The sequence below is a fragment of the Eumetopias jubatus genome, unplaced genomic scaffold (assembly GCF_037043125.1).
Source record: "Eumetopias jubatus isolate StellerSeaLion01/CBP00866 unplaced genomic scaffold, mEumJub1_p1.0 scaffold_1, whole genome shotgun sequence".
Classification (NCBI taxonomy): Eukaryota; Metazoa; Chordata; class Mammalia; order Carnivora; family Otariidae; genus Eumetopias; species Eumetopias jubatus.
In genome coordinates this window covers 64163189-64176354 of record NW_028274807.1, presented here as the reverse complement: position 1 = coordinate 64176354, position 13166 = coordinate 64163189, and the positions used below count along the sequence as shown (strand labels likewise).

The 13166-nt window shown below is 39.5% G+C and overlaps 1 protein-coding gene across 1 annotated transcript in view; it reads left to right on the top strand.

Moving 5' to 3' along the window:
- The first annotated feature begins 2916 nt into the window (after nt 1-2916).
- Nucleotides 2917-13166, top strand: part of TMEM39A (transmembrane protein 39A) — a 30693-nt gene continuing 20443 nt past the window's right edge. Inside the window, exons 1-3 of the mRNA XM_028110655.2 lie at nt 2917-3208; nt 4353-4539; nt 10858-11080. Coding sequence (XP_027966456.1) covers nt 4427-4539; nt 10858-11080 — 336 coding nt within the window. The 5' untranslated portion in view covers nt 2917-3208; nt 4353-4426. The remainder of the gene's footprint in view (nt 3209-4352; nt 4540-10857; nt 11081-13166) is intronic.

The window sequence follows — 13166 nt, the reverse complement described above, 5'->3', positions numbered from 1 at the left end:
TGAGATCTGTGTCCTCGAGTTTGGAACTAGTGAGAAGATAAATACACTTCCCCAGAGATTATTTACAACATAAGGCAGTATGCAATTGCTATTGGTTTCAGTGGAGAGAAAGATCAACATGAGATGGAAATTTGGAAAAGGAGTGGGAGGAGTCTACTGACATGAAAATGAAATATTGCAGTTAAGGAATATTGTGCTGGAGACCCTAAAAATGGGGAAGCCATAATTTGTAGAAAGTGGGGGCAGAGCATAGATTGATGGTAGGGGAGGTTTAGGATATACACTGAGGAATGGTGAAAGATAAAATAATGCTGGTCAGTTAGGAATGGGTTATATCACTCACTTTGGGTGTGTAGGCAAGAAGAGAAAATGGATCGTCAACACTATATTGTACAAGACTTCCTCAGGAATCCAAATGAAAACTTGAAATCCATTTCTTCTACTTCTGGAAGGTGTGCAGTACTTCAAAATGAATGGTTCATTGAAAGCACATAACTAAAACAGTGTGTTACATAGACAAACACCACAGTAACCCTGGCTTCAAAGTTAGTCTAAAATGAATATAGTGGAGAATAATTTTTAAAACTTTAATAAAGGAGTTTTTATTTTCTGTAATTCAAGTTTTCTGTAATCAGAAGAAAATGGAAATCACCTTGTGTTATGTCTTTGAAATGAAAATAAATCAGTATTTTCTGCAATTTTACAATGTTTATCTATGTGGAAGAACATAAAGAGGTTGGGAGATAAGTGGGCCCTGTACACATTAGTGAACTTCATGTGAACCCCAACAATAATTGTTTCATTTCCTTAACAGATGAGGTGGTTTATTCCAGTGGGTCCCATATGTAAATAAGTGCCAGAATCCTGGAGCTATGAAAATCACAGATTTCTGGGTCCTATGCCAGCCACTAATTTAAATTGCAAACACTCTGGTTTAAAAGATCTTCCATGTTTAAGCTCTTCCTGTGTCTTCAAATTCATTTCATGCCACATTTTCCTTTGCTCACGATGACCTAGCTATACAGCTTTGTGTTGTTTCTCAAACATAACAAGCTCTTGCACAACATAGAATTTCTGCATAAATTTTGTTTTCTATTTTGACTATTTTTCCCTCCCATCTTTGTCTCTCTGGTTCCTTCCCAACATTCAGGTTTCTGCTGAAATACTATTCCCTCACATACATAACCCCTCAAAACAAAACCTCCCTTATTTTCTACCTTAGCCCCTGTTTGTCTCCATAATACTTATAATGTGTAATTATTTTATTTATCAAATGCTTCCCATTAGAATATAAACTCCAGGAGATCAGGAACATATCTGTCTTGTGCAGTAAGACAGTGCCTGGTACACAGTAGGCACTAAATAAATAATTGCTGAATGAATGAAGGATGCTGGTGAGCCAAAAGAAAAGCGGCAAAGGAGTTTCAGTGTAGCAAGCTAGGAAGCAGTTAGCAGAGCAAGCATGAAAATAAATGTACAAAATTATGGAAATATGTAATGATCTACGTCGGGTTTTATATATTCATGAATGAAAGTTCTGTAGTATATTAGGGTACTAAGAATATTTGGAATATTACTAACTTTAGTAGTTTTGATATTGGTCATTCTGCTCCAAATTCTGGCTCTGCCACTTATTAGCTGGGTTATTTTCAGCAAGTTATTTAGCTTCTCTTAAAACTTGTTTCCTCTGGGGCGCCTGGGTGGTTCAGTTGGTTAAGTGACTGCCTGAGGCTCAGGTCATGATCCTGGGGTTCTGGGATCGAGTCCCGCATCAGGCTCCCTGCTCAGCAGGGAGTCTGCTTCTCCCTCTGACCCTCTTCCCTCTCACGTTCTCTGTCTCTCATTCTCTCCCTCTCAAATAAATAAATAAAATCTTAAAAAAAAAAGCTCAGATTTCTATTTAAAAAAACTTGTTTCCTCTGTAAAATAGGAACAATGATGGTATATCAAAGCAATATAAGATGTAAATGAAATGTGTAAAGGTACTAGTCTACTGTCGTACATGGCAATAACTTGAGTACAGGGCAATAACTCTCATAAAGGTTAACTAATCTATAACTGTGTGATACTACATACAAAGGGCATTCTCTCAAGGTGTTTAAAATCTCTGGAGTCAGAGATCTCAACACATGCTCTTCTTGACACTTTTACTCTTCTAATACTAAACTATTGGCAGTTTCTGAATTCATCATGGTGTTTCCCACCATTTTACCTTTTTATCTGCCACTTCCTTCACTAGAAAGCCATTCTCCCACGAACAGCCTAAACATTCTTGGAGTCTTGGCTTTAAACTCCAGGCTCACAAGTTTTTCTTGGTATTGCCACCACCACTATCCCAGAGAATTTATTACACTGAATAAATTACAGTGAATTGCATGCTAACCTCTGGACCTTAGGCATACTTTTGTTGCATTTACTATATTGTAATTACTGTGTTTTCCTGGTGTCTCGTCTCTTTCAATAGACTGAGCAACCTGTGGTATTCACTTGTTTAACTCCAGCATCCATCCAGTCCTTTACATATAATAGGCGCACGACTGGATGCTGAAGCATGACATCACGACTTGGAACTCCTTTACCTGGCAGTGACGTGACCGTAGGCGACGTCTCCCAACCTCCCCTATCTGTAAAAATTGGGGTGATAATTTGTATGTGGTTGTTAAGGGGAGTCCATGAGATAGCAAAGACCCGCCAGCATGGTGCCAGGGCATCTTAGACGACCAGGGAGGAAATACGTTGGCCAGCGCTGGCGGGGAAGGCGGGACCAAGAGCCAACAGAGGAATCCCACTGCGCAGGTGCATGCGGGAGCGGGTGGGGGAGCCCGCTCCCAAACCGAGGGTGTAGTTCCGGACGCCAGCCTGAGGCTGGAGCGGCCGGCAGTCGCGGAACTGACGTCATCTCCGTGCGCTGCCACGTCTCCTCAGCTCCGCGGTAATGGAGGCTGCGGATGAGTGCTGACCCGGCCGGGCTCTGCCTTTAACTTTAGCTCTGGCTCTGACTCTGGTACTGACCTGGGGCTGGGGCGGGGGCTGGCAGCCCGAAGCCTGGACACCTTTTCTCGACTTTCCGGGCGGGGACGGCCTGCAGACAACCAACTGGTTTGGAGCGCTTCAACGCAGGGAGGGAATTCTCTTGCCTGGGGTCTAGCCTGTAAAGCCGCCACCTTCTCCTAGGGATCCCGCCCCCCCGGCTGGGCCTCCTCCATGCGTGAGTATTATCGAGCCTCCTCGCTGTGTGATTGTCCCAGCCTGCTTCAGGTCTTCGGGTTGCGCCGCGGGAACCGCTTTGTCGTTTGTCCCCTTGTAGGGGCCAGCCTGTTGAAGTTTGTGGTCTCTTGTCATCCGCCTTCACCACCTCATCCTCTCGCCTCTTCTATCCCAATTTTTTGCTCCACACTTTTATTTCCCTCGTTAATTGAGCAAGAACCAGAAGGCCCTACATCCGACGGTTTGAATGTTTTGTCTCACCTGGCGTTTTTTTAGTCTACAGCCAAAGGCTGCTAGGAATAGGGAACATCGGATCATTCTGCAGTAACATTTGAAAACCAGGGTTTTTCCCGGATGCCGTTTTTCAGTCTTTAAGTTTTGTTTAGGAAGCAGGTTTTGGCGTACATATGGGCGGACCCTCCTTTCGGCGAGGGTCTTCATCTGTTACTTGTCTTTTAAAAAATCCCGCAGTTTCAGTAATTTCTAAATGATTTCATACCAGTTTTTCTGTAGTGGGCATCCGCTATAGCTCCTTCTGATATTTTCACTCTAATATATGGAGTTACCACTTGAGCAGTTTTACTTTTAAAAGAGTTAAAGGCCAACTGGTGTATTTTCGTCCATCTTGTCCTCACAACAACCTCTATAGGACAAGGAATACTTTTGAAGAAACAAACTCAGAGGTTAAATGCCTCAGTTACAGTCAGATAATATGTGGCACATGTAATCTCAGAGCCCAGATCCCTTGATAACAAAACCTAACATTTTGGACAGTGCTGATTCTCCTGTATTTCCAGTGGTTTACTGTGAAATACTACATATGAGTTGGAAATGCATATGTTAGGCATTTCTTGTTAACTTCTACCTGATTGAAATATCATTCATATGACACAAGTCGACAGACAAAAGACACAAATTGTGACTTATCTAACGCTGAACAAAGCTTAGATCAAAACTTAGGCTTCTAACCCATTAGAGTCTGACTAGGCCTTTCCTTAGAATAAAGTAGGTAATAGACACTGGGGGAGCATTTATTTGAAAATCTGGTTTTACGAGGACTACTCATTCAGTTTTTCTGTTGTTTTGTTACATTGCCTAATTTAGAAATAGTAAACTGATATTTAAATGTCTTTTCTTTTGTTCAGAGTTGAAACAGGTTGACAGCCATTAACCTGGGTTGCAACTACAGGTGGCACTGGAAGCAGACTGGTTCCCGGACATGCCCGGTGGAAGGAGGGGCCCTAGTCGGCAGCAGCTAAGCCGTTCAGCTTTACCGTCTTTACAGACTTTGGTTGGTGGGGGCTGTGGCAATGGAACAGGCCTGAGAAACAGGTAAAGAAGAAATAAGACAATGCATAATTTGTAATATCCTGTGATCGGTACGACTAACATAGCAGTCTTCATGCTATTCAAATACTTATTTCTTGACAATGAAGTGGGGATCCTGCCCTTGAAGAGTGAAAGCTTAGTATTTCAGAATACTTTTGGAGTGGAAAGTTGTGATATGGGGTCCACAAAGTGAAAGCAGTCCCATTCTTATGGCTGATAATCCAAATTCTAGTCATCACTTTTTTTAGCTATTAAAAGAAGGGAGACGTGAATTAAAGTATAAGAGAAATGTTGTAGTTTAACTACTTACTAGCATTCTTTCTTTGGCGTGGGGGAGGACAAATTAAAACTGACAGTTAACATGAAATTCTAAAATTAGAAGTTGTATTCTATCAAGGGTCTTAAAAATTATTTTGTTCAAAAAATTGTTTGAAATGACTAAATAAACTGTCAGTTGTAACCGAAACATTGTAAGACTTGTATCTGAGAATAAAGAATGTGGTCTTTTTAATGGAAATTTATCTTTGTTCCTAATTTTCAAAAGTTAGGATGAATTATTTCTAATCTTAGCCAGGATAACTCACTTCATGAGGAGTTTCAGTCATGTGGCAGTGGAAAGAGATGGCTTTTACTTTATATCAAGTGTTTGATCAAGATAATTTTTGTCACCTAATTTTTGCTTCCTTTCTGAATAGAGTTTTCTCTTGCTTGGATTCTAGTTTTCAGTACTACTAGCAATCAATACAATTGTCGCCTTTTATGCCCTCCTGATGTTATTTGTGCACTTCGCTCTTCCTGGCCTGCCCTTCTCCTTTCTTTCTGACTTTCCAACCCAAGTTCTACTCAATCCTCAAAATCAATTCTGATCTTGTTGTTTCAGGGGGGCTTTCCCTGAAATTCCTGTTTAAAGGGATTTTTCTAGTCTCTGATTCTCATTATCCTAATTTTCAATCCAAATTTTATATTTATGTATGTATACAGAGTACTTATAACTTACTCTAGAGTATTATTTTTTTACTCTGCTGGTTTTTGGATTTCCTCATCTTAAAAACAGTGATACTATCTGCTTTATAGCAGGATGTTGAAAATAAATGAAATAGTAAATTGCAGTAACTTTTTAAAAGTTTAAATTTTCCAAAATTTCTACAATAACGTATTACTTTATATTTTTAAAAATAAAAAATATAACATAGATTTTGAGGTAGAGGATGTTTTGTATTTGAGTACATGCCTTAATTTTACTAATATATACCATCAATTTAGTGATTTAGTTCTTTTAAATCGCAATAGGAAATTATAGCTGTGCCTTGCTAGGATTGTAGCTAGCTAAAAAATTCTAACTCTGTCTCTGTATTAACTCCGGCAGTTGTTTGTTCATTTTCCTTTACTTTGCCTTTGTGGATTCCCCTAGATAATTATGTTCTCAGACTGTCCATGGAATCCCTCCTCAGGGTTTCAGGGATGAGGGGAGGAGCAAGATGGCGGAGGAGTAGGAGGGTTTCAGGGACTGCTGTAGGAGGGCTTCAAAGGGAGGAGGAGGCCTAGTAGTCCAGGCTTCAGGTTTACAAGTCCTTTCTTAATCAGACTGACTCCTTCTCTGTGTGTTCAGATATCAGGATATCATGTGAAATGTCCTTTGGGGGAGGGAAAATGAAGTGTTCTGCTGGTAAAAAAAGAACTGAAGGGGCGCCTGGGTGGCTCAGTCGTTGAGCGTCTGCCTTCAGCTCAGGTCATGATCCCAGGGTCCTGGGATCAAGCCCCGCATCAGGCTCCCTGCTCGGCGGGAAGCCTGCTTCTCCCTCTCCCACTCCCCCTGCTTGTGTTCCCTCTCTCGCTGTGTCTCCTTCTGTCATATAAATAAATAAAATCTTAAAAAAAAAGAATTGAAAATCACATTTCTAGATGCTTCTTCCTTGGCCTGGTGAACATAGGAATCAAAAGTGAACCAAAATCTTCCTTCAAGTTTGCAAATAGAGTACCAGGAAGAACTAGGAACATTTGGAAAATACCTGTGCTCTTGAATGGTTGTGGCTATGATCATGTATTCTTTTCTCTATCTTCTTTGTAGCTCTTCTATCCTGGCTTTCAGGGTTCCAGTCATGGTTGCCTTGATCTACTTCTCCACCCACTCTCCCCCTTTAATATATATTTCTTTAGCAATTCAATGGGGGTAGTAAGAAGAAGAATCCATTTTTTAACATATTTGAATAAAGTGAAAGATCATAGTTGTTCATGGCTTAAAAAATCACTAAAACTATTATTGAGTGATTATTTTGTGACACTTTTACCTAGAGAGGTTATTTTGGAAGAAGATGGTTCTATATTTGTTTCTTGATGGGAAAGAAAAAGCCCAGAATAGGTTATTATATAACACCTAGGAAGGGTTATAGGAAATATAAAACCAGTAGATGGCCTAGAAAACAGTTTTAAGAAGGATATGTACAAAGAAAGACAAGGTCTAGGTGGAACTTAACTTCTGGAGTGTCCGTAGAGTACTGAAGAGAGAAATAGGTAATTGCTTAAGTGATATAATTTTGGATGATATATTTGGTTCTGCAAGACATAGGTCAGCTGGAGAAGAGAGCATTTGCCCGTGTTTGGTACATGTTTGTGGCGTGATTGGTGAAGGTCAACTTGGGAATGACAGAAAGCTAGTTTGGTGACACAGTAAAGATTGAAATCCATAGTTCCCTGTTCTTTTTTTTTTTTTTTCCTATGGGGAGCAGGGATTTGTTCACAGGATAATGTGCTTAGATGATTGCCTTCTAAAGCAGGAGGATATGCTGTGAATTTCTGAGTTTCCTAGAGAGCTTTTAGTTGAGGGAGAATCTTATTTGAGAAGGACTAAATGATTTTTTTTCTTTGTTTTGTCCTTGCATATACTTTGTTAATAATATGACCTGAGCATGTCCAAATGATCACTGCTTTCTCCATCCCTCCTAATTCTTTTTTATTCCTTTGAATCTTTCTTGATCCACATGCTTAGCCAAAACCTTGGTAAAGACCTTGGGTGCAGAGTCTCTAATGAGGCTTTCTGGTAGACAACTTTTCACGTGTGTTGTCACAGGGAGTTGCTGAAGGATTTAAGTGGGTCCTGTATGACTCCACTGAAAAGGATTCTTGGAAGTTTGCACCTGGTTTCCTCCAAACTTTGCTCCATGTACCTATTACCTCTGCTGATTATGATTTCTGTCCTTTTGCTGTAATGAACACAACTGTATGCCAGGTCCTGTGAATCTTCCTAGTGAACTTTAAGCCTGGGCACGATCTTGGGGACCTATAGCACAGTTTGAAAGAGAATATTCTATGTTAACATTGAAAAGAATTCTTTAAAGAGAATCTATTCCAATTCTTGTATTATAGGTGAAGAAACTGAGGCTCAAGGATATAAAGTCACTTTCTCAAAGACTACTTTCACAAAGACTAACCTTTAAAGTTACTTTCTACAAAGACTGTAGATAGTCCTGGTCTAGGCCTAGATAGACCAGGATTATCCCACATTGTATCTCAAATGTATTTGTGCCATTTTGCTTTTTTTTTGCATCTATTTTTATATCCTGTTAGAGAAATACTTTTATTTTTCCTAAATAATAAATTCTTGTATATATCTATGTTTTGTCTATCAGATCATAATCCTAACTAATTTTCTTTTTTTTTTAAGAATTTTTATTTATTTATTTGGCAGACAGAGAGCACAAGCAGGAGGAGTAGCAAGTAGAGGGAGAGGGAGAAGCAGGCTCCCCACTGAGCAAGGAACAAGATGTGGGGCTCGATCCCAGGGTCCTGGGATCATGACCTGAGCCGAAGGCAGTTGCTTAACCACCTGAGCCACCCAGGTGCCCCTCTAACTAATTTTCTGAGATGTATAGACCAAGTCTGTTTATTTTAGCTGTCTATTTTTTTTGGTTTTAAGAACTTTGACCTTATCTGTTAAGCTTTCAAATTAAAAGAAAATGTTCCTTTTCCCCTCAGATGCTCTGCATCATTTTATTTGATCTTTGTCCCTTTGTTTTTTGGCTTGAAGTATAATAGCCAAGGCTGTATAAAGTATCATAAATGTAGATCTTCTGCACTTTTTTTTGAATATTTCTTGAACCCCAGCATTTCATTGACTTTGTTAACGGCAGAAGCACATTAGTTTGCTTTACTTGGGAAAAATTCTATAAAAACCTTTTTAACCTTTAAATAATAACATAATTTAGCATGCTTTCTCCCTTCATGTATTTTTGACTGAAGAGGTATAAGAATTTTCAGTTTGTTCTAGAGTAGAGGCTCCTAACCTTACAACTTTTCATCAGAATTTTGTATTTCCTTATCTCATGCTTAACTGGGGAGAGGGAATAGATTAGCTATTGGCATTAATCCCCTACATTCAGATCCACTGACTTGTATGACTCCACAGAGCACCTTTCACGTTGTATTCTATGTGCGTGATAGCTCCTGGAATTGTGCAGTGGCCCATGTCCCAGAACAGATCAGCGGGCTCTGATGTGTTAATGATTGATTTATGGTTAAGCCGGTGTGGTTGTGAGACCTATTGGTAGTTCACAACCTACTCCTTGGTAAGCTTGTTCTGTTGGAGTATTCTTTGGAAATAAGAGGAAGAAATTTTTAGTTTTTTTCCCACCATCTCCCCACCCAACCCTGTTCTTCCCTTCTAGCTTCCAGCTTTTCTGAGATTCTGCCATTGTATTCTTTTTTTTTTTTTTTTAAAGTAGGCTCCTCACGCAGCGTGGAGCCCAACATGGGGTTTGAATTCACAACCCTGAGATCAAGACCTGAGATCAAGAGTCGGATGCTCAACTGACTGAGCCACCCAGGCGCCCCTCTGCCATGGTATTCTTAAATGTTTAGAATGAGCAGAGTTCATAGTTCCATGAGTCACTTAAAGTACTATAAATGTCACATACTAATGCTACAATTCTATATTTGGAAATCTTAGAGTAGAATGGTAATGCTGATATTGTTCCTTCTTTGGAATCTGCTTTGGAAATAACCGAACCAAGCCTCTTTTCCTTGTTCTGAAACAATAGTAGACCCTTAGATATCTGTAACTATTCCCAGGTTTATAAACAGTGGGCAGGTTTATTCCCTATCCACCCCATCTTACCATTTTAGATAGCCCCGCTTTTTCTGACCTATAAAAAAAAGCCTGGAAGAAAGAACAGCCAGAAGATGGGGAGTAAAATCTCTCTATTTTAATTTGTATTTTAAGATATCTCTCTTTTGTGACCACATTAGTCTGCTGTCTTTTCAACATAAAGGTATATATGTGAATTGAAGTAGGAAAAGTACAGTCTCTATCCTTAATTATGATCTGATAGACAAAACATAGATATATACAAGAAATTATGTAACAGTAATGAAAAGTACAATAATAAAGGTATAATTCAGGTATAATGGGAGCACAGGGGTGAGATGAATTGGTTTAGATTGAGTGAGTCAGTAAGCTTCATGGAGGATATGCTTGATCATTTTAAAAGTCTTGAAGGATTTGTCAGTAAATGTGTAAGTGAGGGGTTAAGGAAGGTGGTTTTGAGTGGTATTGCTGGTGGAAGGCATAGTATATACAAAAGAATAGCATATATATTCACAGATAGCAAACAGCATGGATATTCTATAGGTTGCATGTGGAGGAGTGACAAGAGATGGGACTAATCTGTTAAGCCAAGAGCCTCATAGGACATACTAAAAATTTCTGGATGTTATCCTGTTGGCAGTAGGGAGTTATTAAAGGGTTTTAGGCAAGGCAGTAGCACTATTAGTTTCACTTTAGATCTCTGAAGGCAGGTTGGAGAATTTGATGGAGTTAATTCTAGGGAGATTACTTCAGTAGTTTAGGTGAAAAATGGTAACTGCTTGAACTAAGGCAGTGGGTTTAAAGAGGAGGGTGCAGTGTGGAAAAACCTTTACAAAGTGGAATATTTAAGATCTAGGGAGTGATTGGATATGGAGAGGCAGAGGAAAGTTCTAATATGACTCCCATTTTTCTGATTTTGGCAGCTACTGAGTGGGCCATGAACTAGGGTCAGGATTGTAGGAGGAAGAACACAGCAGTGTCCAGTAGACAGCTTGATAACATGGGTCTGAAACTCAGATTGTGGTTTTCAGCATGTTAGAGGTAATGGAAGCCATGGCCCCATGTTCGATCACTAAGAGAGTGTGTGGAGAGGGAGAAGACAAGAGCAGGAGATCCTAGGACAGAGTCTTGAGGGAAGGCCAACGGTTAAGCAGTAAGTGGAGAGGGAAGCAGGGGCCCTTTATGCTCTATAACACTGAAAGATTATCACCATCTGAGTTAACCATAGTTTTCTCTTTCAGGAATGGTAGTGCTATTGGCCTTCCGGTCCCACCTATCACAGCCTTAATCACCCCAGGTCCTGTTCGTCATTGCCAAATTCCTGATTTGCCTGTGGATGGAAGCCTGCTCTTTGAATTTCTCTTTTTCATCTACCTGCTGGTTGCTCTGTTTATTCAGTACATCAATATCTATAAAACAGTGTGGTGGTACCCTTATAATCATCCTGCTTCTTGTACTTCACTGGTAAGTCTTAATCGGCCTTTAACTTCTGTATGTTACTTAACCAAGAAACTAGTTGGAAAGCCTATGTGTACAGATTACTTTTCTTCCAAAAAAATGTTTTCTGTTAAACCACAGATTACTTTCAGAACTGTAATCTCATAAGATTGTTAAAATATAAATATCTGGAAAGTTAAATTACAATTGAAAATGCAGAAAGCCTTTAAATAATTTTTTATAATATCAAGAGTTTTGATGCCTAGCTTTCTTTGCAGTATATTAAATTTGTTGGACTTAAGGTGCCTGTATGACTAAATTCCAGGAAATTTACCCTTTTAATGACTATCTTAGGATAATGGTTGCTAATGTAACAAATAAACCCAAAATTGTATAATGCTTCAAACGCATAATAGTCTGAGGCAGTTGTTTTGGTTTGCAGGAGTAGCAAGCTTCCATGTGGTCAACAGGGAACCTAGACTGATGGAGGCTCTGCTGTCTTCCAGGACGTGGCCTCCAAGTTGGCTGTGGTCCACCTCTTTCAGCTAGAAAGGGGAAAGAGCATAGGGAAGTATATAGGAGAGTTTGTTATAGGCCAGGCTCACATCACGTTTACATATGTCCACTCCTAACTACAAGGAGACTGGAAACTATAATTCTTTCATATGATTTATTGTTACCAGGAATAAAATTGGGCTCTGTTACAAAAAATTGAGACAAGGACTAGTTGTCTTTGCTGAAGTACATTAAAGTATATTGTAGGTTTCTTCCACCCTCTTTCCATTTATTTAGGAGAGCAGAGATAATCTTGATGCAGAGAAGTTCTCCATAGATGGGTGTAAAATAACGAGTAAGGCTACTCAGGTTACTTGGTAGGTAAGTGGTTGGCAATGGCAGATTTGGATTGGAGATATGCTCTAGGAGAAAGAAGATTGTTGTGCTGGGTAGTTTACGTGTGTGTTTGGGGCTTATCAAGATTAGAAATGTTCCTTGGCCTGATGAACATAGGAATCAAATGTGGACCAAAATCTTCAAAATAATATGGGAAAGAAATAAACATTTAAAAAATATATATCACTTGGTTGTTCCAGGAATTAACTATTAAGAATTTTCTTTCCATATTGACAAGGTACCTACTTAATACCAAGTAAAGAGAATTTCGGTTTCTTTATTTATGAATTGTAATGATTTGTTGCAGCTCTCACTCTTGAGCTCACCTGCTCTCGTATATCAAGACTGTACTTTTCGGTTTAACACTTTCCTGCTTGTGTTACTCAAAAAAAAAAAAAAACCCACAAAAAATTAGAAATATGAAACCTAGAGATTATAAAACTGGCTCAAAATCACGTAGTAACAGAGTGAGTACTCTCGCTCACTGCTGTGCTCTACTTCCTATTATTTATTCTGTATTTACTCCATAAGGGCTTGTTGGGTAGTTCATCATTCAGTTTTCACTTTGACATTCCATGGAAACTTCTCAGTTGTTGAATTTTCAGGCTAATCAAAGAGCTCTTCTCTCAGTCAACCATTTCTGACAAGAGTTCTTTTAAAAGTCCCCTACAAATATTGCTTTGCAACAAAGGGAGCCAGTGCTCCTGTCATAATCAGGAAGCTGCTGCTAGAGCTGCTGAGCCCAGAATTATGCTTCCTTTGCTCTGACTCATACCACCAAACATGGGTGCCTTTTACCTTGCCCCTCTCCCAATTTCAGTTTGAATTCAGGTTTTATGTAATGGTTATGGTTGGCAGAAACTAAGTCAAATCTAGAACTTCAGTTGCAAGAAAGTCTGGAAATGTAGTTTTTAGTTTTTCGGTCTGTGCAATAGAGGAAGGCACACTTGAAGCAGGTTATCCTGTGGCCTGGCTCACTTATCTGCCACATATGGTCCTGGCTCACACAAACCTTAGCGTTTAACTGTGAAACTAAGAGTAACATCTGTGGAATAGCAAATAAGATTTCAGCCCATCAGTCTGAAAGGGGCCTGAATTGGTGAGCTGTTCAAAGATGAATGGGCTGCCAGAGACCTAGTTACTTCCTGTCACTGAAGGTATTCGAACATGGGAGATGGCTACATGCCTGAGTTGCTCTAGAAGGGACTTAGATATCAACTAG